Source organism: Stigmatopora argus, chromosome 3 (genome assembly GCF_051989625.1).
Source record: "Stigmatopora argus isolate UIUO_Sarg chromosome 3, RoL_Sarg_1.0, whole genome shotgun sequence".
Classification (NCBI taxonomy): Eukaryota; Metazoa; Chordata; class Actinopteri; order Syngnathiformes; family Syngnathidae; genus Stigmatopora; species Stigmatopora argus.
In genome coordinates this window covers 16,445,359-16,468,016 of record NC_135389.1, presented here as the reverse complement: position 1 = coordinate 16,468,016, position 22,658 = coordinate 16,445,359, and the positions used below count along the sequence as shown (strand labels likewise).

General features: G+C 43.1%; 4 protein-coding genes and 1 long non-coding RNA gene across 9 annotated transcripts; 3 read left to right on the top strand and 2 right to left on the bottom strand.

The window, feature by feature from the left end:
• The first annotated feature begins 105 nt into the window (after positions 1-105).
• Positions 106-2,709, top strand: LOC144071312 (zona pellucida sperm-binding protein 4-like). Its single transcript, XM_077596300.1, has 8 exons — positions 106-806; positions 885-1,069; positions 1,155-1,252; positions 1,384-1,544; positions 1,628-1,820; positions 1,955-2,102; positions 2,291-2,369; positions 2,435-2,709. The coding sequence occupies exons 1-8, from the start codon at positions 140-142 to the stop codon at positions 2,524-2,526; spliced, it is 1,623 nt and encodes a 540-aa protein (XP_077452426.1). The 5' UTR covers positions 106-139; the 3' UTR covers positions 2,527-2,709.
• Positions 2,710-4,607: 1,898 nt separating this feature from the next.
• Positions 4,608-7,632, bottom strand: tmem263 (transmembrane protein 263). Of its 3 annotated transcripts, none has more exons than XM_077596306.1 (3): positions 7,481-7,632; positions 6,144-6,210; positions 4,608-5,537 (listed from the first exon to the last, which is right to left on the bottom strand). In XM_077596306.1, the coding sequence occupies exons 2-3, from the start codon at positions 6,208-6,210 to the stop codon at positions 5,215-5,217; spliced, it is 390 nt and encodes a 129-aa protein (XP_077452432.1). In that variant the 5' UTR covers positions 7,481-7,632; the 3' UTR covers positions 4,608-5,214. The 3 variants fall into 3 exon arrangements, with proteins under 3 accessions (XP_077452432.1, XP_077452433.1, XP_077452434.1); XM_077596307.1 differs by having other exon boundaries at positions 4,608-5,516; XM_077596308.1 differs by having other exon boundaries at positions 4,608-5,513; positions 7,481-7,631.
• A 199-nt stretch (positions 7,633-7,831) lies between these two features.
• Positions 7,832-14,399, top strand: LOC144071314 (NAD-dependent protein deacetylase sirtuin-3). 3 transcript variants are annotated; one of them, XM_077596304.1, is made up of 9 exons: positions 7,832-8,159; positions 8,941-9,026; positions 12,551-12,722; positions 12,795-12,956; positions 13,029-13,261; positions 13,370-13,470; positions 13,572-13,733; positions 13,804-14,016; positions 14,092-14,399. In XM_077596304.1, the coding sequence occupies exons 3-9, from the start codon at positions 12,556-12,558 to the stop codon at positions 14,275-14,277; spliced, it is 1,224 nt and encodes a 407-aa protein (XP_077452430.1). In that variant the 5' UTR covers positions 7,832-8,159; positions 8,941-9,026; positions 12,551-12,555; the 3' UTR covers positions 14,278-14,399. The 3 variants fall into 3 exon arrangements, with proteins under 3 accessions (XP_077452430.1, XP_077452429.1, XP_077452431.1); XM_077596303.1 differs by having other exon boundaries at positions 8,936-9,026; XM_077596305.1 differs by having other exon boundaries at positions 7,833-8,159; positions 8,936-9,026; positions 14,167-14,399.
• A 6-nt stretch (positions 14,400-14,405) lies between these two features.
• On the bottom strand, positions 14,406-22,556 carry ric8b (RIC8 guanine nucleotide exchange factor B). Its single transcript, XM_077596299.1, has 11 exons — positions 22,382-22,556; positions 21,992-22,039; positions 20,668-21,300; positions 20,324-20,418; positions 19,731-19,881; positions 19,530-19,625; positions 19,217-19,361; positions 18,796-18,940; positions 18,527-18,646; positions 16,663-16,790; positions 14,406-16,579 (listed from the first exon to the last, which is right to left on the bottom strand). Exons 1-10 carry the CDS (start codon positions 22,463-22,465, stop codon positions 16,682-16,684), a joined length of 1,626 nt encoding a protein of 541 aa, XP_077452425.1. The 5' UTR covers positions 22,466-22,556; the 3' UTR covers positions 14,406-16,579; positions 16,663-16,681.
• LOC144071316 (uncharacterized) lies at positions 17,789-18,655 on the top strand. Its single transcript, XR_013299601.1, has 3 exons — positions 17,789-18,023; positions 18,134-18,269; positions 18,377-18,655. It is a non-coding gene; the product is annotated as an uncharacterized LOC144071316 (long non-coding RNA).
• Positions 22,557-22,658: the final 102 nt, after the last annotated feature.

Sequence of the window (22,658 nt, the reverse complement as noted above, 5' to 3'; positions counted from 1 at the left end):
ATGATCATTGAGGGGAAAAAATCCAGCCTCGATTTAAGGAGGTGTGGTTGTTAAGTCATTGGTTCTAGTCATATATAAGTGCAGCAGCACACATACGTGGGCTACTTGGGGGCTGTCCAGGTCTAACCAAGGTGAAACCATGACAAAATGCAGGGGGGTGAGCGTCTTAATAGCGTACCTACTGGCGGTGTGCTTCTTAAGGAGCGAGGTGGAAGCTCAGAACTGGCAATCTCCAAACCCACAGCAGATTCCACCGGGTCAGAATCCAGCGTTTTCTCCAGTCAACCCAGTCCAACCTGTTAATCCTTTACTTCCATGGTTACCTGGTACACCGGGGCACAAACTTACTGGGGCACACGGTGTTAAAACACCTCAATGGCACCTTCCTGGACATAAACCTACAAAGTGGGATGAGCAGCAGGATCATCTTCAAAAGCCTTTACCGCAGAATCCCTCAGGGTTTCCTGGAAATTTTCCTCACTGGCAAGGTCCTCCAATTCCCATTGATCAGAACCCTGGTCAAAATCCTTCATTGTATCCCGGACCTTACCCTCACCTTTGGAAGCTTCCAACTCCTGGAGAACAAAACCCTGCACATCCATTTTTGAAGGCCGATTTAGCTCACGATCAGGCGGTCAAACAAGGCAGTCAAATACTGCAGCCTGGCACCTCCCAGATGAATATCAATACTTGCGATGTCCATACCAGTGTTCGAGTGCCCTGTGGACCTCCAGATATCACCGGGCAGGGTTGTGAAGCTATTAACTGCTGCTACAATGGAGGCATGTGCCACTATGGGAAATTGGGTGAGTGTTCGCAAGACTTGACATTCTTTTTAAGCGAGCGAAAAACTTGACGAGTATGTTTTCCTTGTTATCTTCTAGTGACGGTCCAGTGCACCAAAGATGGTCAGTTCATTGTGGTAGTGGCTCGAGATGCCACTTTACCCAGCATTGACCTCGAGTCCCTTTCGCTCTTGGGAGAAGGCCCTGCCTGCTCACCTGTTGACTCAAATTCGGCCTTTGCCATCTACCAATTCCCCGTGACCGCGTGTGGCACTGTTGTCGCGGTAAGCCTTCGTTTTCATGACAGGTGAAGACAAAAATACTGAAGTCCAGAGTCTGTATGTGGATAATGGCCTCAAATGTTTGCAGGAAGAGTCCGGTATGATAATCTATGAGAATAGGATGACCTCCTCGTATGAAGTGGCAATGGGACCGTTGGGAGCGATCACCAGGGATAGCAGCTTTGAGTAAGAGATGATGATGATGATGATGATGATGATGATGATGATGATGATGATGATGATGATGATGATGATGATGATGATGCTATGGGAAACCTGGAATGCACTGTAGCCTGATGCAATCATTCTCTTTTAAGTTTACTCTTTCAGGCCCGATACACAGGAACTACAGAAGAAACTCTGATTGTAGAAGTACTACAAATACAAGATCCGCCCATATCAGTGTCTGCTACTGGTCCCATCAATGTTCAGATGAGGTTGGGTAATGGACAATGCATTTCAAAGGGTTGTAATGAAGGTACACGCATACATTCCTGAAAACCGGCTTTGTTTGGAGGCAGCCTTCAATCGGTAGGTACGCATCTATCTCTGTATTCCCAGAGGAAGTGGCCTACAACTCTTACTACCAGTCCACGGACTACCCCGTGATCAGAATCTTGAGGGACCCCGTGTACGTGGAGGTTCAACTTATGGACAGGTCCGACGCCAGTCTTGTCCTCAATCTCGGCCGTTGTTGGACCACCACTACCGCAAATCCTCACAGTTTGCCTCAGTGGGACATTCTGATCGATGGGTAACAAGAAAGTCTTTTTCTCTTGCAAAAGCAGTGCCAGTCTACTCATTGGATGGAGTGTTGTGTGATCTAGTCTAAAATTGGACGGCTCTCTTCGACAACCTCCTCACTGCCTCCAAATGTTTCTTCTACAGGTGTCCTAACAGGGATGATCGCTACCGATCCTCTCTGGTTGCAGTTGGTTTAGACTCTGGTCTAGACTTCCCAAGTCATTACAGGCGTTTCATATTCCAAATGTTTACTTTCGTGGACCCCAGCTCACTCGAACCACAAAAGGAACAGGTAAGGCATCTTGTAGCCCAAGTCCACCAAAAGTTAACTTTGAAACTTTGATGTCCTAAATTTGAAATATGATGCTCTTTAGATTGTTGTCTGAGTTGCATAGATTTGTAACATTTTCACAGTGACCAAGTCTAAGATATATTCTGTGCCGTTTTTTTTTTTTTAAATTATTTTTTATGCTTGTCCAGATTTACATTCATTGCAGTACATCTGTTTGCAATGCCGGATCTGGTTTCACCTGTGAGCCCAGCTGCTTCAGTCGAAAAAGTAAGATATATAAAGTCTATGTGTATAGAAAACTTTACACTAACTGTTTGTGTGTCTCTGTGTAGGGAGGCAAGCAAAAAATGCAGTCCAGAAGCTGGCTGAATCAAAGGTTGTGGTGTCCTCTGGACCTGTGCAGATGGTTAGGCCGACAGAGTAAACAGTGCAGTTGCAAAGTTCAACATTGCATTGAAACAACATTTGTGCATTGTCCTGGCATTAAGTGCAATATCTCTACTCTACTAGAATATGCGTGCATCCAAAAGGCACTGCAATGGTATTTGGAAACTCAAAATGCTTGGAAGGAAATATTAAAAAGCGCTTTTATGTGCTGTGATACTGAGATTTTGTGTCCAACAAAATTTTTGTTCTATAAGTGTATGCTGTAAATAAGATAGAATGAGCAAATGTAATTGATCTTATTGAGTGTATATATATCATCATTTATTCCTTAAAAAACACCATCTTCAAATTGAACTTAAAATTGAAACATTAAAAAAAAGTCAGAAACGTTTTGTTCACATTAATAAAACATGCCTTTTTCTACTCCAAATGTCATTGTGCAAATGAACCTATCCAGATTATATGTATCAAAGATAAAATAAAAGAAAAAGAAAATGTTTTCTCTGCATCACACACTTGCGCACAAAACCTTACAATGTTACTATTATTTTTCCATTTTCTTTATTCAAAAGGTAGTGAGAGGAGTTTGACAAATGTGGGGAAAAATAATAGAGTTCACGTCTTGATAAGATCATGAACAATCACCTCAAACGCTCGGAGGAGCTGAGAAATGAGATTTTAGTAAAGTTTGGTTCAGCGTTAAAATATAACCTGACTTTGAATTGAAATATGCTATTGTGCATTTTTAAGTCATAAAATTGTATTTTTTACAACATCAAGAGGGACAACAGCAATCAAAGCAACATTAACTACTTAAAAATATGGAGGATATTTATTAGCTGTGGGGTGAACTTTAGGGATGAAACTTAAAATACATGACAATTATGAGACCATTAGCTGTGGACCCATTTTGACTTTAACTATTAAATGCACATGTCCAACTGTCCAATATTTCAGACCATTTTGCACATATTAGTTTCTCCCCAACAAGGACCTTAAAAATCAAATTCACCACAGAATGGCCCAATACACTTCTAAATCTCTCGATTTTTTTGATCCAGTTTGTCTTCCTCTCTGTTGCAACCTTTTGATGGCACGGTGACACACAACTTTGACCCATGAATGAACAAATATTAGTTTAACTTTAATTTGTAAGCTAATGAAAGTCTTCTTCATCTGGCGATGGTTCATCAGCGGCCACTGAAGGGTTACATAAGAGTGGGCTTGCTTCTGAATGCTTTGCTTCCAACCATTTTTTTTTTGTTACAGACACTCCTCAACTTACGAACGCAATTGGTTCCGAGCGATTGTTCATAAGTTGAATTTGTTTGTAAGTTGATTTAGTGCTATATTTTGTATTATAATTTATGTTTAAGGCCTATATAAGTATATTGAAGGTTTATATAAGTGCATTTGTATGTTTAAGGCTTGTATAAGTAACACGCATTGGTTTGTACTGAAAAAAAAACATTTAATAAAATGGAGAGAATATGTACAGTACTGTAGAGAGAGAGATAGATTTATGTATTAGAAACTGGCCAAAAGAAGCGACCTAATGACGATTGCACTGTTTTCTTCTTTTTTTCATCATAAATGATGCAGTAGCACTGTATGGCATCATTCAATTGATTTGCAAACTTTGTGCAACGTTCAATATTTGGGTCCTGCTGCTCGATCTTTCTGTTTATAAATGGTACTGAATGTGCAACGCTCACCACTTTCTGACGCGCATCAAGCTTCGTTATTATTGCAACTCGTTTCAAATGAAATGGCTTGCCTCTTCCTTGCAACTCCCTCAATAGAAGCCTTTAGCTTTTTACCAACCATATTCAATATTGGATGCATGAGATATTTAATGATACAAATGAAAAAGGTTCTTTGCACACTGGAGATACATTCACGCACTTCCGCATTGCAACGAAGAAGGTAGATGCTGGTTGAGCTGAGCTCTCACAGCGCCAGGCGTCGGTATTAGCGGCGGAAAGAAGTACTACTCCGAAAAAGACGCGAAATACAAAATTGGACTTGCGAACATTTTTGGACTTAAACGCAATTTGCAGACATGTTCGTATGTACCGTTGTTCGTAAGTTGAATGTTCGTAAGTAGGGGAGCGTCTGTATAGGGAATTCAATGATCAAAATACTAGTTAAACATGCAGAGGTCAAATGAAGACCATCTTTACTAAAAATGGGTTGCTGTAAAATAAATAGTCCTTTTTTAGAGTCAATTTTTACCTGAGTATTCCTAGATTTTCTTGAATAGTATCCATCTGTGCAAGTTGGGGGTGAGGGCATGAACATATGGTGACTAAAAGCAATGAGGCTTTGGCTAAAATGCAAAATGATTGAAGATCATTCAAGGCTGATTGTCTTGCTGGTGATATTCAAGCACATTTAAGCTTTGCCTTGAGCAGTCCGCGGTTAAAACATTCCTGAGGCTTGTGATGGAAATGAGACATGGACGTTTTATTTGGACCACTTGACGTAATGGGGCAAGGACAGTGTTCCTCACGCGACAAATAAAGTAGTCTTTTACAAAACACAGCATCAAACTAAAAAGAAAGTGAATAGAAAAATGCAAAGAACCACGCATTCACAATGATTGAGTCCCGTGCCACTCGCCATCGGCTGCCGCGACGGCGGATCCATCCGATGCTACGACGACGAAAAGCCCCGGCCGGTGAGCACAACGCTCCCACGGCACGCGTTCGCTCTCCTCTTGCCATCAGTCGGCCTTGTCCTTCTTTTTGCCGCCTCCGACGGGAACTTTGCTGACCACGGCCGAACCGACAGCCGTCACGCCGCCGGCCACGGCGCAGACCCCGCCCTTGACGAGACCCACTCCCGCCGCGGGCACGGCGGCCACCGAGCTGACGGCGCTCTTGGTGAGATCCAGGCTCTTTCCTCCTATCCAGGTCACGCCGCCCACGGTCGCTCCCAAGGCCCCCTTGGTGGCGCCGTACAAGCCCCCCGCCAACCTGCCCAACATGCTCCCCTGAGTTGGCGGGTGCTCTTTGAGGCTGTCTGCTGGATGGAGGTGACAAGTCACTGAAATGCAGTGGAGGCCGGTCAGAGGCAAGCAGCACCTTATGTGCCACTCTCAACACTGTCAAAATGTGGTCTTGAAAAATTCTCTTTCTAATTCACATCTTTTCTCCCATCCAAAAGGATGTCAGCCTCTGTGTGCTTCTGTTTGCATCTAAATTGACCAGTATGTTCACAAATAATTGTACTTATTGATGAAAAAAGGCTGCATTGGTATTCTGCTTTAGACCAGTTTAGTCAGTTTGATTGAGTGACTGTTAGCAAGGGATGCTATATGGTACTTTGCTGCAGCTCATAGGTTGGCCTTGGTACTACAATACACATTCTTTTCAGGGGTGGTGTCAGGCTATTAAAATTGGAGGTGACATAATTTGATTGGATTGGATAACTTTATTCATCGCGTATTCGGGAAATTTCATTGTGACAGTGGTATGTATGCTTTTAGTCGTCTCAAGCATAATAAACACAATGACAGCACAACATTAAAAAATGAAATGACATGATCCCTGTCATTGGTGGAGTCTGCGTCCCATTTGTAAAAGTTGGTTGATGGTTTTAAAACATGAATTCTGCTTTAGAGGCTTACCAATAGAGTCTGTTTTTACTAACCTGAATCTGCTGGTTCATCATTAAGGTTAGCAGGTGTGCCCTCGAGCACCTGCTCTTCCTGATTCATCTGTATCAGAAAATAATAGAGACAATTATACAAAGGGCAATAAAAATAGCAAACAGTTGCAGGAATCATTTTGAGCACATCCCCCAATCCATTCTCTGCACTGTTTATACTGATGTAGACAGGAACTGGTTTCCATGGCAGGTTCATATAAACAAGCATGCACACCAAGGTCAGCCATCATTTAAGAGTTCCTCAATACGCATTAATGTGAAATGCTCCCAATTTATACACACTTCGGAAGTAACCTCAACGCGAATCTTGTTTATTTTGGGATGGAAAAACTCTGAATAACTGATGGCAATTCTAAATGTATGAAAAACACTTCTTTGCTTGCTGTTGTAGAGACATAAAAAAAATTGAATAAGCAGGGAATTGCTCGATAATCATACGAAAGAACTATTTGCAGTCATATGAAACTGGTGGAAATGTTGTATGTTGTATGCCAGCTCTACAGGAATGTGAAATAAAAATGAACTTATTGGCTGCCACTGACAACCATGCACGTCCAATCAATTTAAACTGGCACAGTTGGCAGTGAATGACCACGTTTCTGTGCCACTGACAGCAACTGGCGTCCAACTCTTTTTTAAGTGGGAGGGGCTATTGCAACCAACCCTCCCAGTCCAAATAAATTGGACGTCTATCCCAGTCAACAGCAGCAAATGAGTTTAAGGTGGGAGTTTGCTGCTGAGCTGCAAACAAGGCAGACTTGTTCACTGTAAATACAACGAGAACTTTGCAAACTGCGGTCTATTTCAAGCAAAAACAAAATCGCCATTAATAAACCAGGACGGGTCGTAACTTGTTGACATAAGCGTATAGCTACGTGGCAATATTCATATGGGGCAAGGATTTAAAGCTCATTATAATGGAGCATCACAAGCTAGCAAAAAGGCTAAGGGGCTAACTTTACTCAACTTTACGGCGACCTATACGCAACACTTGGGGTGACTGCGTTAGGGTTTGAATTAAGTTGAAATGCGATGTTTATTTTTTTTAACAGAATTTAAATGGAGTTACGACAAGAGGCTAAGCCATGGTATTATTTCGCCGTGGGTCGAATATTCTAGATCACACGACCAGGCGCTGTCACTTCGCTCCAGGTGAACAACAGACCCAATCAAAGCTATTTAATGCATGTGGTAGGCGTTTTTGTAATAAAAACGTTGTGCGTCATTTAAAATGGAATCCTTAGTTTTAGATCAACTGATGTTTGAGGGGTAGCAGCAGGGTGAACAAACCAGTAAATCGAGACAAAATAGTTACTTACCTTTCTTTTTTAACACCCTTTGACACTAAGAATGTCCACCTTGTAAATAAAATAAACCCAGGGTGAATATACGTGCTTGTCAACGGAGGAACTGGCCCGTCCCAGTTGGTTGTTTTTTTAGGGATGAGACGAGGCTCCACCCCCTTTTTTCAAGTGCAATTTTTTTTGTCTTAGAATCAAGAAAACGTTTTATCAAATGTGTTGAACATGGTTTAAACAAATCAATAAATATTCTTTCAATTGTTCATGCCACCGAAAAATAACAGTTTTTCGGGGTGACAATGTCTATAAACGGATGTGACGTTTTGACATCGGGTCCGTCTTTATTTGACCTTTTTCTAAATCTATTTAAATAACCCAAATTCATCATGTTGATTTTATTTTTGTTTTCTATGGTTTCAGTCCGACAAAAACAAATAAAAAACTATAAGCGACAACGGAAAGGGCAAGAGAAAATACTATATCACGTGACATGAGCTCCGTTTTTCCCGCCGATGTTTGGAAGGATTTGGTGAATTTCCGGAAGCAGCTCCCTGTGTTTACAATTTTTATCGACTCGATTAAACCCGTTTTCTTTAGCCATCATCCGCCCGTTTTCTTCCCAAACAGTTATTTTATACCGATCCGCATCATTCTCGTCTGTTGGACCCTCGATCATTCTGCTCAGTGAAGAGAGAAGGTACCTAACTTCATTTCCCCCCCAGATCTGTATATTTGTATTTTTGTAAACACGTGCAATCTACACCGACATTTTACTAAACATTAATTTATTTCCGATTTTCGACTTGAACGGGAATTTTAGGCCATTTCATTGATCGTGCTTGTCATGATGTTTTGGGGGCCAACATCATCATCCCATAAATCAGTGTTAGATTGTGGAAAAACAAATTCTGGTCAAGTTCATATATTGTTCTGGTATCTACCAACTTAGGAATTAAAAAGGAAAACAAAGAGTAACCGGGAGTAACGTAAACAAAGAGCCAGGTCTCTCATGCAATTAGCCGTCTATCGCAGTAGGTGGCACTCTAACCTCTCTAAAGTATCTATTGATAAACGAAATCTCATTTTCTGATCCACTTTTACATGTCTTTGGAATGTGGGAGGAAACCAGAGTTCCCAGAGAAAACCCACTCAGGCCCGGGTAGAACATGCAAACTCCACACAGGTGGACCGACTTGGATTTAAACCCAGGTCCTTCACTGTGAGGCTGATGTGCTAACCACTTATTCACCGGGCCACCTTGATAAAAGAAATGCATTTGGAAGAAATAATTATGTGATTCACTAACATTTTTATTTATTCATCAGAAAAAAAAAAAGTTTTTTATATAATATTAATTGGCTCAACTGTCAAATGTCCACTCCTTGCCAGATGGAAAAATATCAAATCTGAAGTTGACATTGATTTTATTTAGATATATAAATACTGAATAATGTTTCATTTTTTTATTTTAAGAGCAGGTTTGACTGTCTCTACTTGCCGAAGGCCACGGGAATTTGGAGCCCACGGTGGAGCGAGTGGCTCGTCCTCGGAGGACTAACGAGGGGTGAGTCATTAGCCGCCAGCCTTCCCCTGTGGGACACCGAGCAATATGCTAATGCAAATAAGCACGTGCGGCTTTTTGTCATCGGCGGGCCACACAAAGGCGCTACACACGCAGGTATGTCATTAGCGAGCAGGTGGGGAGACAAGATTGAGCCCTCGCCTCTCGGAGCAAGTGATGAAGACGTTCCCATGGCAACCCAACTGCCTGTTGCCATTCCTTGTGTTGTGGGGGTCTTCCAATTCATTTCAGGGGTTAAATGCAAAGGACAAGCACCACAAGGAGGAGAATGAGCCCAATGGTGAAATCATGTTCATTTTTAATTAGTCAAAATTGACTTCCACATTTTTGTCAATATAGTGGGTGTGATATAATACTACAGTAATCATTCAATTATCACGTCTACATTTATCGCGAATTCACTACTTTGCGTGATTGTCAGCGAGAAAATGGTTATCTGCTTCTGTGTGCCCTATGACTGGCTGGCGACCGGTCAAGGGTGTAGTCTGCCTTTTGCATAAAATCAGCTGCGAGAGGCTCCGGCACCCCATGGCCCTGATGACATGGGTTGGCCTGAGCACAAAAATAACAAATAGGGAGTTTTTTCCCCGCTAAGAAAATGTCGCAGTTTGCTTTTACACTGACTTGACGTTTTCTTTGTCTAGATTTGGGTCGGAGCGCTTCCCAGTTAAATTGTAAACGGATTATCTTTTTGGGTCGGAGGGGGTGTAATGGCGAGCACTGGAGTGTGCCCAGTGTTTTGGGAGGGGGGTGTCGGGTCCTAATGAGATCACCATAGCCCTTATGTGAGCAGCGACACTGCCGGTGGTCTGGAGCTGTGGCCGAAACGGCTCTTCAACTTCTTCACTGTGAAGAGCAAACTGTGTGAAAGGCCAAACGAGGGAGGGGTTGGCTTCAGGGGGGGTCACCTAAAGTCTTTTTTAAAGACCCTTTGTCATTTAGACACGGCTTCTTCCTTTATTGAAGAACGATAAGAGCATTTTCTATCATATCAGGGCCTTTTTCAAACTAATTGGCTTTTGTTTTTAAGTTCTCAGATGGAGATGATGTAAGAATGGGCATTATGGCAGAAAAAAATCGACATTCTACAAATAGTACATACTACCTTTATTCTTACTATTTTATAGATGAGTTTTTTTCTGATTCCACTTTACTCCTTTATTTTTTTAGCAATATTCATTTTTAAAAATATTCCCTTTGGTGCATACGGTGTATTTCATGGAGGTGAACCATTCGAATATAACAAGGATTTAAAAAATAATAATTTTCAATTAAAAATATCAACAACAAAAAAAATAATTTAATCTATTGGCCAAACCATGGTCAATATGGTGCCTACAGTTATTGCATTTTTTTCTTCCCTTCAACTTGTGAGGTTTGTTTTCTACCTCATTTTTGGCTTAATAACTACCGTAATTACTCGAATATAACGCGCACTCGAAAATAACACGCAGGTAATTTTGGGCCAAAAAAATCTGGAAAAACGCAGTACTCGAATATAGTGCGCACCTAAAATTTCCCGCTGACGAAAATCAGAAATCTTACCTTTTTTTCTTCGTTTCACGATTGTTTTGTTCAAACAAATTTATTCATTAGAATCCTTCAAATGAAGAGTTCCTCTCTCTCTTTGTCTGTCCTCTCATACATCTCTTCGTTGAGAATCCTATCAACGTCCACGCTTCCTTCATCCACTTCCTCTTCCTCCCACAACACATCATCCGATTGGCTTTACGAGATGACGAAAAATCCGTGCGTCAAAGTGAGTTTGACAATGCTTTTTTCGATCGAAAATTTGTAATTTATTTTAGTTATTGATTATAACACTGAACTGAGAGAGGGTGAACTGAGACGGGTACGAGGCTAGAGGGGGGCAGTGGTGGTCTCGGCTTTACGAGATGACGTAAAATCCGTGCGTCGGCTTCACGAGATGATGTAAAATCCGTACGTCGGCTCTACGAGATGACGTAAAATCCGTGCGTCAAAGTGAGTTTGACAATGCTTTTTTCGATCGAAAATTTGTAATCTATTTTATTCAATTCAATTTCAATTCAATTTATTTGGCAAGAAAAAGCACCAGGCTAAGGGCCATGTAACAAGACACAAAAAAAAAAAAAAATAGTTTTTGATTATAACACGCACCCCCAACTATTGGAATTAATTATATAGCAAAAATCTGCGTGTTATATTCGAGTAATTACGGTAAGTAGATTTATTGGCAATGTCTGACTGAGTAGAGTCCGCACACAAAAGACAGCCTCGACGTCCAACTGTTTTAATAGTGCTTTAAGTTGTGGCTCCCCTCCCAAAGCCCCCACTAAAGTGTGTGACTGTGATTGAATTATTGCTTTTTTAAATGAGAAGAAAATCCTCTAATGTTCCCTCTACATTTCTGTTACTAAATCTCCGAAAAGTCATTTGAATATTACTTCTATGTACTTCATTTCAAGATGCATTGCAATTAACGGCAAAGGATTTCCAAACCATTAAAACTACTAAGAGGACTGACAGTGCTGATTGGACAGTTCAAATGGCCACGACCTCTAGGGGGTGCTAAGGGGGCACCAGAGAAGACGCGCAAAGGCCTTATCTCCGACACAGCCGTGTTTTACAGCTTGTGTCTCCTATTGTTGGCTTCCTTGCTGATCACTCATTCCTCTCCGCCCGGAATAGCTTTGGAAAAGAAGACCCCCAGCCCCATTCTTCTTCACCCTCTGTTCCCTCTTTATTGAATCCCGCCTCCGTATCATTTATCTCTGCAGGCCTTGCACAGAGAAGGGAGGGGGCATCTTTTTTCTCTAACCCAGCTGGGTTTGTTGACACTCGGTCAATCTTGGTCCCCCTTTTTTTCCCCTGCCTCCACCCCTCCGATTTTCCCCGAACAGTAAAGCTGCCACAGCTGTGGGCTGTATTAGCATAGCTCTGTAGAAGTGAAGGGTGGGTGGCTAAAGGTGGCGTCAACCCCAAATATATGGCGGCCATTAGCTTTTGTTCCGCAGTTGACGGTTTTAAAGTGTTCCGCGGTGCCGAGGAAGGCAGGCGAAGAGCCCGTTCCAAGCTAACCGCTTTCTAAATATGAGAGGAATGCGTGTGACGCTCACCGCGCAATGTGTTTGTTCAGTCTCTGACTTTGTAGAGTTTGGTTAGAAGATTGTTTGATGGCCAGGCATCGATCCTAGGGCACTACATCATCTGCTAGGGGTGTAACGAGACATGGATTTTGATCGTTGCGTTGATTGGTGAAGCCAGTGGTTCCTCAAACTGATTCAAATGCATAACATTGGCATTTTTTATGTATGCCTTTTAGTTTTTTTTTATTGAAATGCCTTAAAATCTTTGGATTGGGCCCAGTGAAGAAAAACAAAAACGTAGCCAAGACTCTTGATTTCAAGGTCAGAATTCTAACTTTAAAGTCAGTGTATTGTTTGCGAATAGGAAAATGTTGCTTTCATTTTTTTTAATGGTTAATTCCCTTCTTTTGTCATATTTTTTTCCCCTTTCAAAAACAGCCAAGATGAGCGAGTCCAAAAGATCCTCACGGCCTACAGATGCGAGAATAACGCGTAGCTCCAGAAGCGCCGAGTCCAGGGACTCTGGATCGGGCCACGACGAGAAAGCGTGCAAAAAGCAGCCTGACTCGCCCTTGGCTCAGGACCTCCGTCTGATGAACGTCAATGCGAGGTGGGAAAACTTCTGAGCCGCAGAATTCAATGACATTGTTTAATAAACTCCAATTGCTCTTGGTTTCCTTAGCAAAGGAAAGCCGCTAGCTCAAGGTCACGGAGGTTCTTCTGCAAACAAATCTGGTGGAGGACTGGCATCCGTAGCCCGCCTGATGAAGATGGGTCGCTGTAAGAATGTGGTGGTGGTAGCCGGAGCCGGAATCAGTACGGCCAGTGGAATTCCAGACTTCAGGTTTGTGTTTTGGCATTTCTCTCTTAATTGAAGCACCCACTTACTTCTCAAGCGGTCACCGGTTTCTGTCAGAACTCCAGGGACGGGCCTTTACGCCAATTTGGAGGCGTACAACATCCCCTACCCGGAGGCCATTTTTAACGTGGACTACTTCTCCAACGACCCGCAGCCTTTCTTCTCGCTGGCCAAGGTGCTCTATCCTGGCAGCCATCGCCCCAACTACGTCCACTACTTTATTCGCATGCTACACCACAAAGGCCTGCTTCTCCGGGTGTACACGCAGAACATCGACAGCCTGGAGAAATGTGAGTGGCGGTCCGTCTGTCTGTCTTCCTTTTTGGCCAGTTGTTTTTTTTCTTCCAAAGTCGGTAAAAGAAGGACTTTTTTCTAGAATTTGCTATTCTTTACTTCAGTGTGCGGCATCCCGGATGACAAATTAGTAGAAGCTCACGGCAGTTTTGCCACCGCTTCCTGTCACCTGTGCTACACGCCGTACCCTGCAGAAGATGCCAAGGTGCATTTTCCATTGCTATCATCTGCTTCCGTTCAAATGGACTGGACGTTTATCACTGCCAATGCTACCCAATTTTAACTTCTAATGAATTTGTTTCCTAGCGCTTAATCATGAATGGCAGTGTCCCCACGTGCACGTTCTGCACCGCTACGGTCAAACCCGACGTGGTTTTCTTTGGGGAGGACCTTCCACAGAAGTACTTCCTCCACACTCAAGACTTCCCCAAAGCAGACCTACTTCTCATCATGGGGACGTCGCTACAGGTGCCAAGAAGCCATCGCTGACATTGTGCTAGCTCCACAAGACTTCATTCTTAACAAAATGGTGTTTCAGATAGAACCTTTTGCCAGTCTGGTGAACACGGTGCGCGCCACGGTGCCGCGTCTTCTCCTCAACCGGCATGCCGTGGGCCCCTTTCAAAGGAACCCCTTGCGAAGGGCGGACCGCATGGAACTGGGCGACCTGGAAGACACGGTGCGGCAGTTCGCCGAAATGCTCGGTTGGAACGACGACATAGTGGAGTTGATGAAGAGCCAGGAACGAGAGGTTGGCTCTTGAAATGAAGCTATGCTAGGGGTGTCCCAACTATTTACAGATTGTTTGTTTTGTGTGGGAGAAAAGAGATTGGACACCCCTGAAACATTGAATTCTGAAGACAAAGACCAAGTGGTTGAATGGAATCAATTCTCTCACCAGTGCATCCCAACGTTGGTCGGTGGCAGAAGCGCAAAGCGCCAAAGTGGCAGCGAAGAATCAGACTCTGAAACAGACAGCAAGTGTTCGCCCTCGTCCTGCCCAGCGAAGTGATGGTAGGACACTTCCAAAGATTTTTGTACAAAGGACAAAAATCCATTTTTGGCTCGTGACATGTTTTTAGTGCAGTATAAGCACTATTTTAAACTATATTTAATAAAGCTGTTCAATGATGAAACAAATTGCCAACTTGTTTTTAATTAAACTTTTTTTGTCCCAGTGATACGTTTCCTACTGAAAATAAATATTGTGACGTTTACATCGCGTCTGTGTGCAAAAAGAACAATCTCCCCGGGAAAAAATATACATAAATTGAGGGATATGACATGCAATATGATTGTATGTATGACTGACATTTCCAAGGCCATCATTTTTAAGGAAACTTTTTTTTTTTTGCTCTGACATTAACCAATGGAAAAGAGCAGAGCATTTGAAAAATCGTTGATGACGATGTACCATTAATGGGAGTTACCGTGTAATGTAAAAAAAAAATAGAATGAAAGACCCATTTGTAGAATGAGCAACAGTAGTGATTTGTTTATTTTTTTTAAATGGGGTGGTGGTAATGTATCTTAATGAAATTTTAATTACTTTATAGCTATACTTGTTCCAAATATCAACATTTTATATTAAATTATTTTAGTGTTCAATTCATTGCATTTCAATGCAAAACAGTATGAAAAATTACCTATCCAAAAAGTGCCATTTTAAGAATTGGTCATTTCAGAGGCCTAAATCTTAGCATTAATAGTTTTGTACGTTAGGTAGTTCCCTACTTTCTTTTTTTACCATGGCAAGATATTTCATTTCAATCTCCTAATTTATTCCGATGTCTACTTCCGCAGCCAAAAAAACCGAACAAATGTGTGGGTCACTTTGTGTCTCTCAAAATTGTGCTCTGACAAAAGGTCTGTGATTGCAACCCAACGTATGATTATTATTATTCATGCATTCAATTTCGCCCCAAAAAACAAAACACTAACTAACTGACTAAATAAAAGAAAGCGATGGCAGTATTAGGCAGGTTGGAGATCACCATCAAAATCCACAAAATGAAAAAATGTCATGAAGTTAATTTTGGAAATACAATAGAACTGTGAAGTTTGAGTTTAGTTCTTTGTAACTCAATGTACTCATGCAAGTCTGTCCAGCTCCTACAATCCAACTTCATGTTTTACTGTACACGTGTGAATAAAATAATACAAAAAAATAAACCCAAAGAACTAAAACCAAATAGTACTGGTGAAGGAATGATTGATCAACTATTATTTAAATAACTCTTCAACGTCGGAATGAATACACAACGCCCGCCCCGCCCCAAAAAAGTGCAACAGTGAAGTCTCTTCACTGTCACTGGGCAACGACAATGTCCCCTCCGAACGGAAACCGCCGCCATTTTAGCTGTATGACACATTTGAAAGTGTTGGATCCTTTAAGCAACTAATCGTTTTGCTGTCTAATGTGTGCTTTTGCCGTGATTGAGCTTAGGTTAATTTAATACAGGAGGAGCACATTCTATGTGAAAGTTCACAGTACAGTAATACCTCGACATACGAGGAATTTGAGATACGAGGAATTTACGAGCAAATATTTACCTTGAGATTTGAGCATGCGAGAGGCTGTTTTATGATTTTCCTTGCCGCATCTCCCTCGCGCAAAGATCTTTATGAGCACTGAGCATAGCGTTGCATTTTTTCCGTTTTTGTTGTTGCATTAGTTAATGCAGAATTAAGGGAAACACAATGGATCTAAAGCAAGCCGGTGCAATGAAGGGTAGTGCAAATAAAAGGCGTATGATGACAATCGATATTAAGCACGAAATAAAGAGTGAACGAATTAATTTGAATTTAGTTCATTTCTACGGGAAACGTGGATTCGACATACGAGCTCAGTCCCGGAACGCATTAAGCTCGTATCTCAAGGTACCACTGTACTGTATATAAATAACTATTTGGGACATAGTGATATCAAGGTGACATTCGACAATCGATAAACAGTACCACGTCTTGGTAGGTTTACAGTCATAAGCAGGTTTCAACAGAGGTAGAGACGCGAAGAGATACACCAAGATAGCCACAAGTGGTGAGAAATATACTGAAACTTCAACTCAGGGGCTGCCATTGATGGTGATAGACGTGCAACCCATTTTGCTGCCGGTTCAGATGGATTGCACGTCCGTCCATCATCGTCGTCGTCAATGACCGTAAGTGGTTAACAGTTGGACAGAGAAGTATTGTGAAAATGTCACCTGAAAGTGTAAGTAGCACTGGCAGGATCTGATTGGCTGCCTGGTAAAGCGGAGATGCACGGCCGTACCCAGCAGGAAAAAAATGGAGTTCGTCAGAAAAACCCAGCCCTTGAAATGTGACAAAGCTTAACGTTAGTTTGGTCTCTGTCTGGGCTCAGCACCCGCCAACGCCGGCTCCCACCCTAACATACAGTGTACAACAGTGATGTGCTAATCAGAGTCCGATCCGACGTCATCGCCGGGGAGCGCGCGCAGCGTTTCTTCCAGGGGTGCTAACGTCCCGTCCGACTTGACGCCGATGGGCCGGATCAAGCTCTGCCTGTGGGGGCACACAAACATGGTCTTGTAAATAGGCTTTGCTCTGCTTGTACAGCTGTGGTGGGAAGCAATGGAATTCCACTCTGCTCAAGTAGATTTGTTTTTCGCCTTCTTTGTAAGAGTTTTGTTTATTTGATTTGATTTTTTTTTTTACTTGGCAATTGTATACGTTTGAAGGTAAACACTCCTTTTTAATTTTTCCTTTTGTTCCCAACTCCTCCCACGGACACTTGCTCAAATCCAGACAACCCCTCACCCGCTTGCCCTCATCTTTCCTCTCCTCTCAACTCCAGTGGCAGTTTAATTACAGGATCAGTGCAGAGGCTAAGCTCCTCAAAGCCACAACTGCCCCCTCATCCTAATCCAATTATACCTCCTGTGTGTATCAGTGTGCGTCACCACTCCATCCAAGAAGACTCCACCTCAATTGTCTGTCACCAGACTTAACTTTTACTTTTTTACTTCTACACTCTGAACTCGTCATGTGTTTTAACCAGGAAAAAAATGGCACTAAAACACAAAAGTGGACTAAAAACACACTAATTACTTAATGAGGCACTACTGAAGCATCAGGCTGTCTTTGATATTAAATCACAGATTTCAAAATGTGATATTGAACTTCCCTGTAATAAATAAATGATTATTCAAAGATTTGAGGCTATTCACGAAAGAGTGAGAAAGGCGACAACCAATCCCACCCACCCATATCCATTCGAAGAGAAGACCGTAAATAAAAATAGATAAAACCTACTGTAACAGATTACTCTGCCTAGAAGTAGTTAGGTGCCTATTTCACAGTTTTACTCCCAATATGTCTACAACATAGTGCCGTTGCTCTTTGTAGATTACATACGTCAGTCATCAAAATAAAGTGAGTCGGTCCCGTCAAGCCTAACGAGATGTTTACCCAGAGAAACCTGATGATCTCCCCCATTTAACAACATCAGCCAATTTAACAAAAGGCCTACAGGTGGAGTATGTGCTAATTGGAGAAGCAGTTAAGCAGATAGTGGAGGACATTCTTTAAGGGCAGTCTCATCCCCTTAGAGTCGGTGTGTTCTGGAGTCACAAAACCCGTGGCCAAAGAAAGGGGACGCGCTTCTCAGAAAGGCATCTTTCACTTTTAAGGAGGCACGTGCCTCATTACGGATGAGCCCTTTCGACAATGGCCAAGCTCGTGCAATTGTTCCATCTTTTCCTCCAAAGGACAAAGTCGGGGCACTAGGGTTTGATGGTAAAAAGATGAATAGATAACTGCCCAAAGAGTCTGTTTGCTTAACCAATTAGAGCCTAATTGATGAAGCCCTAATAACCACGTGCATTTCACTCCCGTGTCTAATTGAGGCGGAGAAGATTCTTGCTCAGGCGACTCTGTTGGCAGGGAGAGACGAGACGAGTGTTCGGATGCGAGGGCGGCAAAGGTCAGCGCTAATATACATCAAGGTGCCTCAATGCTGCTGCTTGTTAAAATGTTAGCACCGTGAGTAACCGCCTTTCAACACCTTAAGGTCGTACGAGGCAAAGTAGTCTTCAAATTTGATGTATAATATTGTTATTTTTACATTTCTGCGCTCTGTCTCAATGAAGCCCCCTCCTGACTTTAGCCGTGGGTTTAAATTTTTGGGTGGTGCTGCATAATTACCGCTTTGATGATCCTGCCTGCATGTGTTCTAAAGCTACAAGTGTGGGTCTGACTCGAATAAACAGCAAAAAAAAGTTCCAAGTTGCCGCGGTTACCTCGACAACTTGTCCAGCATGTTCACAAGTTTCTGGGCCTCGTACTCCTTCTGCTCCTCGGTCATCTCCTCCATGGGGTTCGGCATGGGCTCCTCCACGTGACCAGTGATGGGATTAATGCTGGCGATCAGAAAGGTAATTTTCTACTGACACATTCGGTCAATCGTAGCCTTTGTAACCTTAATTGGCTACGCGAGTACCGCCCAGCATCTACCGCAGAATGTGAACATTCAGCATAGGGGGGGGGGGAAAACTTTGTTTTCACTCACAAAGGTTTGGCAGTTTTGTACTCTTCTGTGTCCGAGTCTTCATCTGGTGAGTACTCCGTCTCTCCTCTGCCTCCTCCCAACAGCCCTCTCGCCATCAGGAGTCCTGCTGCGTTGCCGTAACCGGTGTACTTCAACAAGTTGTCCACTGATTATCACAGAAAGGAACACAACAGGCAGAATAAAATATATGGGGGGAAAAAAGTCAATACATTATTGACAAATTAAATGAATATAAATACAAATTAAAATGTAAAATATACAACTGGGAATAAATAATACAGAAAAAAACTGAATTATTCTTTTAGTGATGGATTTGTTTTATTCTAGCAGTTTTGGTCCTTAAAAAGTTTTGGAAGATCTGGGGAAAAAACCAAGTCATTTGAGGTCGTGTCTTATAATCAGAACATCCCTCCCTCCTTACCACTTTCTTTACACAAGACAAAGAGAAACTCGGCAGCCGCCTGCTTGACGGCCATCTCCACGTGCGTCATCAGGCGCACCAGTTTGTTTCTGGTGGTGGTTCCCACCTCGGGTCTGATCTTTACATCCGTGAGTGGCGGGAGAACCTAAAGAGAAAATAATAGTAACAACCATTGATGATCAACTGATTGTCTGTCATTGACGGAGATGCACGTCTAATCCATTTGAACAGGGAGGGGTTGGTAGCGCAGTTAAAAAGGACAGCTAATGGTTAGCTTATGAATTACGGGGTGAGGGAAGGCGGATAACAATACCTGAGCTTTGATATATCTGCGGATTTCTCGGTGTTGTCTGGACCCCCCAGTCAGCAGGCTGAGAATGGGAGTAAGACCCTCTTTGTAGTTGGAGCCCTGACAAATACACCAAAGTGAATGCTTGTTTGTGTATACTTTGTGGCTGGCAGGCGACAGTCATGTCAATGTGCTCTGACATCTACACTCGGATTTGAAGTTCACCTTGTCTATCCGTTTCTCCATGAAATCCAGTAACACCTGTATGGCCTCCATGTTTTTGCCTCCATATTCCTCAAGGCCTCCTCTTACGGGCATGTCGATTAACACGTCCAAGCAGGACACGGGAAAGTTGTTCAGCAGGTTGACCGCGTGGCTACGGGTGGTGACGTAGACAAAATGAGAATTTGTCAGTGGCGGTCAAAGTGTTTTTCTTCGAGAAGCACCTGAACTCCAAAGACGTGAGCTTTTAATTCTATCGCTGCTTGATCGGCCACTAAGCTGACAAAGCTGCTTTGTTGAATAGATTACAGCAAGTATAAATATGCGTCCACTTAAGGACGAATCAAACCATTTTAAACTCATTTGAAGGCGGCCTCTAATTCTTTTCTTAAATGTTATAAAAGGAGTTGCTCCATTTTATGCAAATGTTCTGAAAGCGTTACAAAAATTGTTAACTTGGGTTAACGCATGCCCGTTTCTGGTGACTGCTAACGTATTATATCAAGATATTTTATACTTTCATTACTGAGCTACTTGAGGTACTAATCATACATAATTTAATTTCTAGGGGCGAGGAGCGGGTAGGAGATTCCCACCTGTGTGCTTCCTCTGTTTTCTCCTCTGTCTCAGTCTTCAACATCAGGACGTGGCGCAGGATGGCGGCGATGACTCTGTACTGGTGGTCGTCCTCCTAAAACCCACGTACATTTTAAATCCCCTTTTTATATGATTTTAATGTCGCGATAGCTCTATTCAAATTGGGTGGACTAAAGACATTTGCATATTGTACTTTTTACCCCCAACTCAATACATATCCTGGGTATGATATTTTGACTGGTTAATCGGCACATTGTCAAAATCTGGCGATTCAGCCTTGGGAGTCACACGCAAAAAATATGTGATCGTGACATCCCTGGTATTTACAAAAGCACCAACTCACCACGCCATTGACATTGCTCACGGTCAGGTTGAACAGGGCTTTGAGAGCCTCCATGGTTCTTTCGTTTTCCTCGGCAGGCAGAGGCAGGGCCTGCGGGTCGGGCCGGGCCACCTCGTAAGTGCCCTCCCATCTCACGTCCAGGCTGTGCTCCAGCACATCGGCCAAGAGTTTGAGCACCTGCTTCTCCCTCCTCATCTCCCCCCGCAGGTCCGAGCGCAGCGCCGACAGCAGGAAGAGGAGGCGCAGCGTGAACAGGCCCACCTCGTGGTGCCAAGCGGCGGCCGCGCGCAGGCTGGCGCACAGCCCGTGGGCCAGCTTCACGTCCACGCTCACCTGCTGAGCCGCCGCGCTGTTGTACACCACGTTGCACAGGCACTTAAGGGCCTCCACTACCACCACTCTCTCTTCCTCGCTCGCCGGCGCGCTCGGCCGCGGGGGTTCCCTCTCGTCGCCCGCCATTTCCCCGCCGCTCAACCGGGCCATTCGGGCCAGGGTCAGGATGCCATCCCGGGTGGCGACCGGCGCCAGGACGGACTTGTCTCGAGAGAGGATGCGGAGGGTCTCTAGACACGTCTTCTGACAGCTGTGCTGCACTTGCATCCCAAGCACGATTAGCACACTTTGACAGAGCTTCTGAAAAGGCAACAAAATGGCAAACTTAGCAGCTCTTTCGTTTTAAACCCAGAAACCAACAGAATACTTATTTCTCATGAGCTCAGCAAAAGTGACTAAACCAGGGGTGTCAAACGAGCAAGGATCCTTAAAATTACCCAAAACAAACTGCAGATAACCTGGAAATGGCCAAAATTCAGCAGATACGAACAGGAAGTAGCCCGAAATTCCCTCCAAATCAATTAGAAAATACCCCAAATTTACAGGACTTGGCCTGTAAGTAGCCCCAAATGACAATGAAGTGACACAAAATTAACTCATCAGCAACTATAGATGTCAGATTTGCTTAAACTGGCTGCGGATGCTCGTCTTTCAGTACCATTGACGGGAATAGACGTCCAATCCATTTTAAAGGGGAGAGGCGTATGAACGAACAAACGCTCCTAAATTCACCCCTCCCAGTCAAAATTGATTGGATGTCTGGCCCCTTCAATGGAGGCCAGTAAGTCAACTTTTTGGGCCAAAAACAAACTGGCTTGAACGTTTAACTTTTACTCGTCCCAAGATATTGAAATATGCTTTGCTTTGCTATGCTCCCATATACGAAAAAAATGGTGATTGTTTACTAACCACTCAAACGCCCCCCGCCCCTAATAAGGGCAACCCCTTTAAAGATGGATGAAAAATATATACAAGGATGGCGTTTGCTTACACTGCGCAGCGTTTCCTCTTTCTGGTCAAATGTGAAGGTGTGGCTGTTCTAAAATGGAGGAAAAAGTCATGATGATAGGTACAAACCATATACGCTGATCCCATTATTGACTGCGTATAGCATTTACAGGTTTAACAAACACACGTAAGCGCCACTTTGACATTTTAGCAGCGTTGAGGAAAACCAACACGTGCCGAATAAACATGAAAAATCACAAGGCAGGCACCATGTTTTTGCATCTAAGCAAGCTAAGCGGCTTGGCGTGATTATGTACTTGAAAGCAATCCTATTAATTAGCAAGGACGCTAACTGGAGCTTGACGTACGTTTTGTTTATAGCTAACGTTAAAAAGGACGGGAGAATAAAGCGAGAAGCAGCATTCCGATTTACCTCCCGATTAAATTGCCGGAGAAGCTCCTCGATGTCCACTTCGTTAGCGCTCTCGAGCTGCGATAACACATTATTTAAGTCCATCACGGCTGTCGGAAAGACAACGCGGCTCGCTTGGGCGCTTCTAAAAGCGGTTAGCTAGTAGCTGGCTGGCAGGTTAGCTGTTGCGTTTGGGTGTCGCTACGACGTGGCGGAAATTCTAGTATTCCTTCCGGCAGCGGCTTTAGGGATCAAATTGAAAGCCTACAATTTAAAAAATGAAACAATATCTGAGAAT

Bases quoted from the DNA above. Each gene is read 5' to 3' on its own strand.
- LOC144071312 (XM_077596300.1), top strand. From the start codon at position 140: ATGACAAAATGCAGGGGGGTGAGCGTCTTAATAGCGTACCTACTGGCG. The intron at 807-884 runs GTGAGTGTTCGC...GTTATCTTCTAG, and splicing joins GTGCCACTATGGGAAATTGG to TGACGGTCCAGTGCACCAAA. The intron at 1,821-1,954 runs GTAACAAGAAAG...TTTCTTCTACAG, and splicing joins TGGGACATTCTGATCGATGG to GTGTCCTAACAGGGATGATC.
- ric8b (XM_077596299.1), bottom strand. From the start codon at position 22,465: ATGGACTTAAATAATGTGTTATCGCAGCTCGAGAGCGCTAACGAAGTG. The intron at 20,419-20,667 runs GTGAGTTGGTGC...CGTGGGTTTTAG, and splicing joins TGAGCAATGTCAATGGCGTG to GAGGACGACCACCAGTACAG. The intron at 19,362-19,529 runs GTATTGTTATCC...TTTTCTCTTTAG, and splicing joins GCAGATATATCAAAGCTCAG to GTTCTCCCGCCACTCACGGA.
- tmem263 (XM_077596306.1), bottom strand. From the start codon at position 6,210: ATGAATCAGGAAGAGCAGGTGCTCGAGGGCACACCTGCTAACCTTAAT. The intron at 5,538-6,143 runs GTTAGTAAAAAC...ACTGCATTTCAG, and splicing joins TGATGAACCAGCAGATTCAG to TGACTTGTCACCTCCATCCA.
- LOC144071314 (XM_077596304.1), top strand. From the start codon at position 12,556: ATGAGCGAGTCCAAAAGATCCTCACGGCCTACAGATGCGAGAATAACG. The intron at 12,723-12,794 runs GTGGGAAAACTT...TGGTTTCCTTAG, and splicing joins CTGATGAACGTCAATGCGAG to CAAAGGAAAGCCGCTAGCTC. The intron at 14,017-14,091 runs GTTGGCTCTTGA...GTGGGAGAAAAG, and splicing joins TGAAGAGCCAGGAACGAGAG to AGATTGGACACCCCTGAAAC.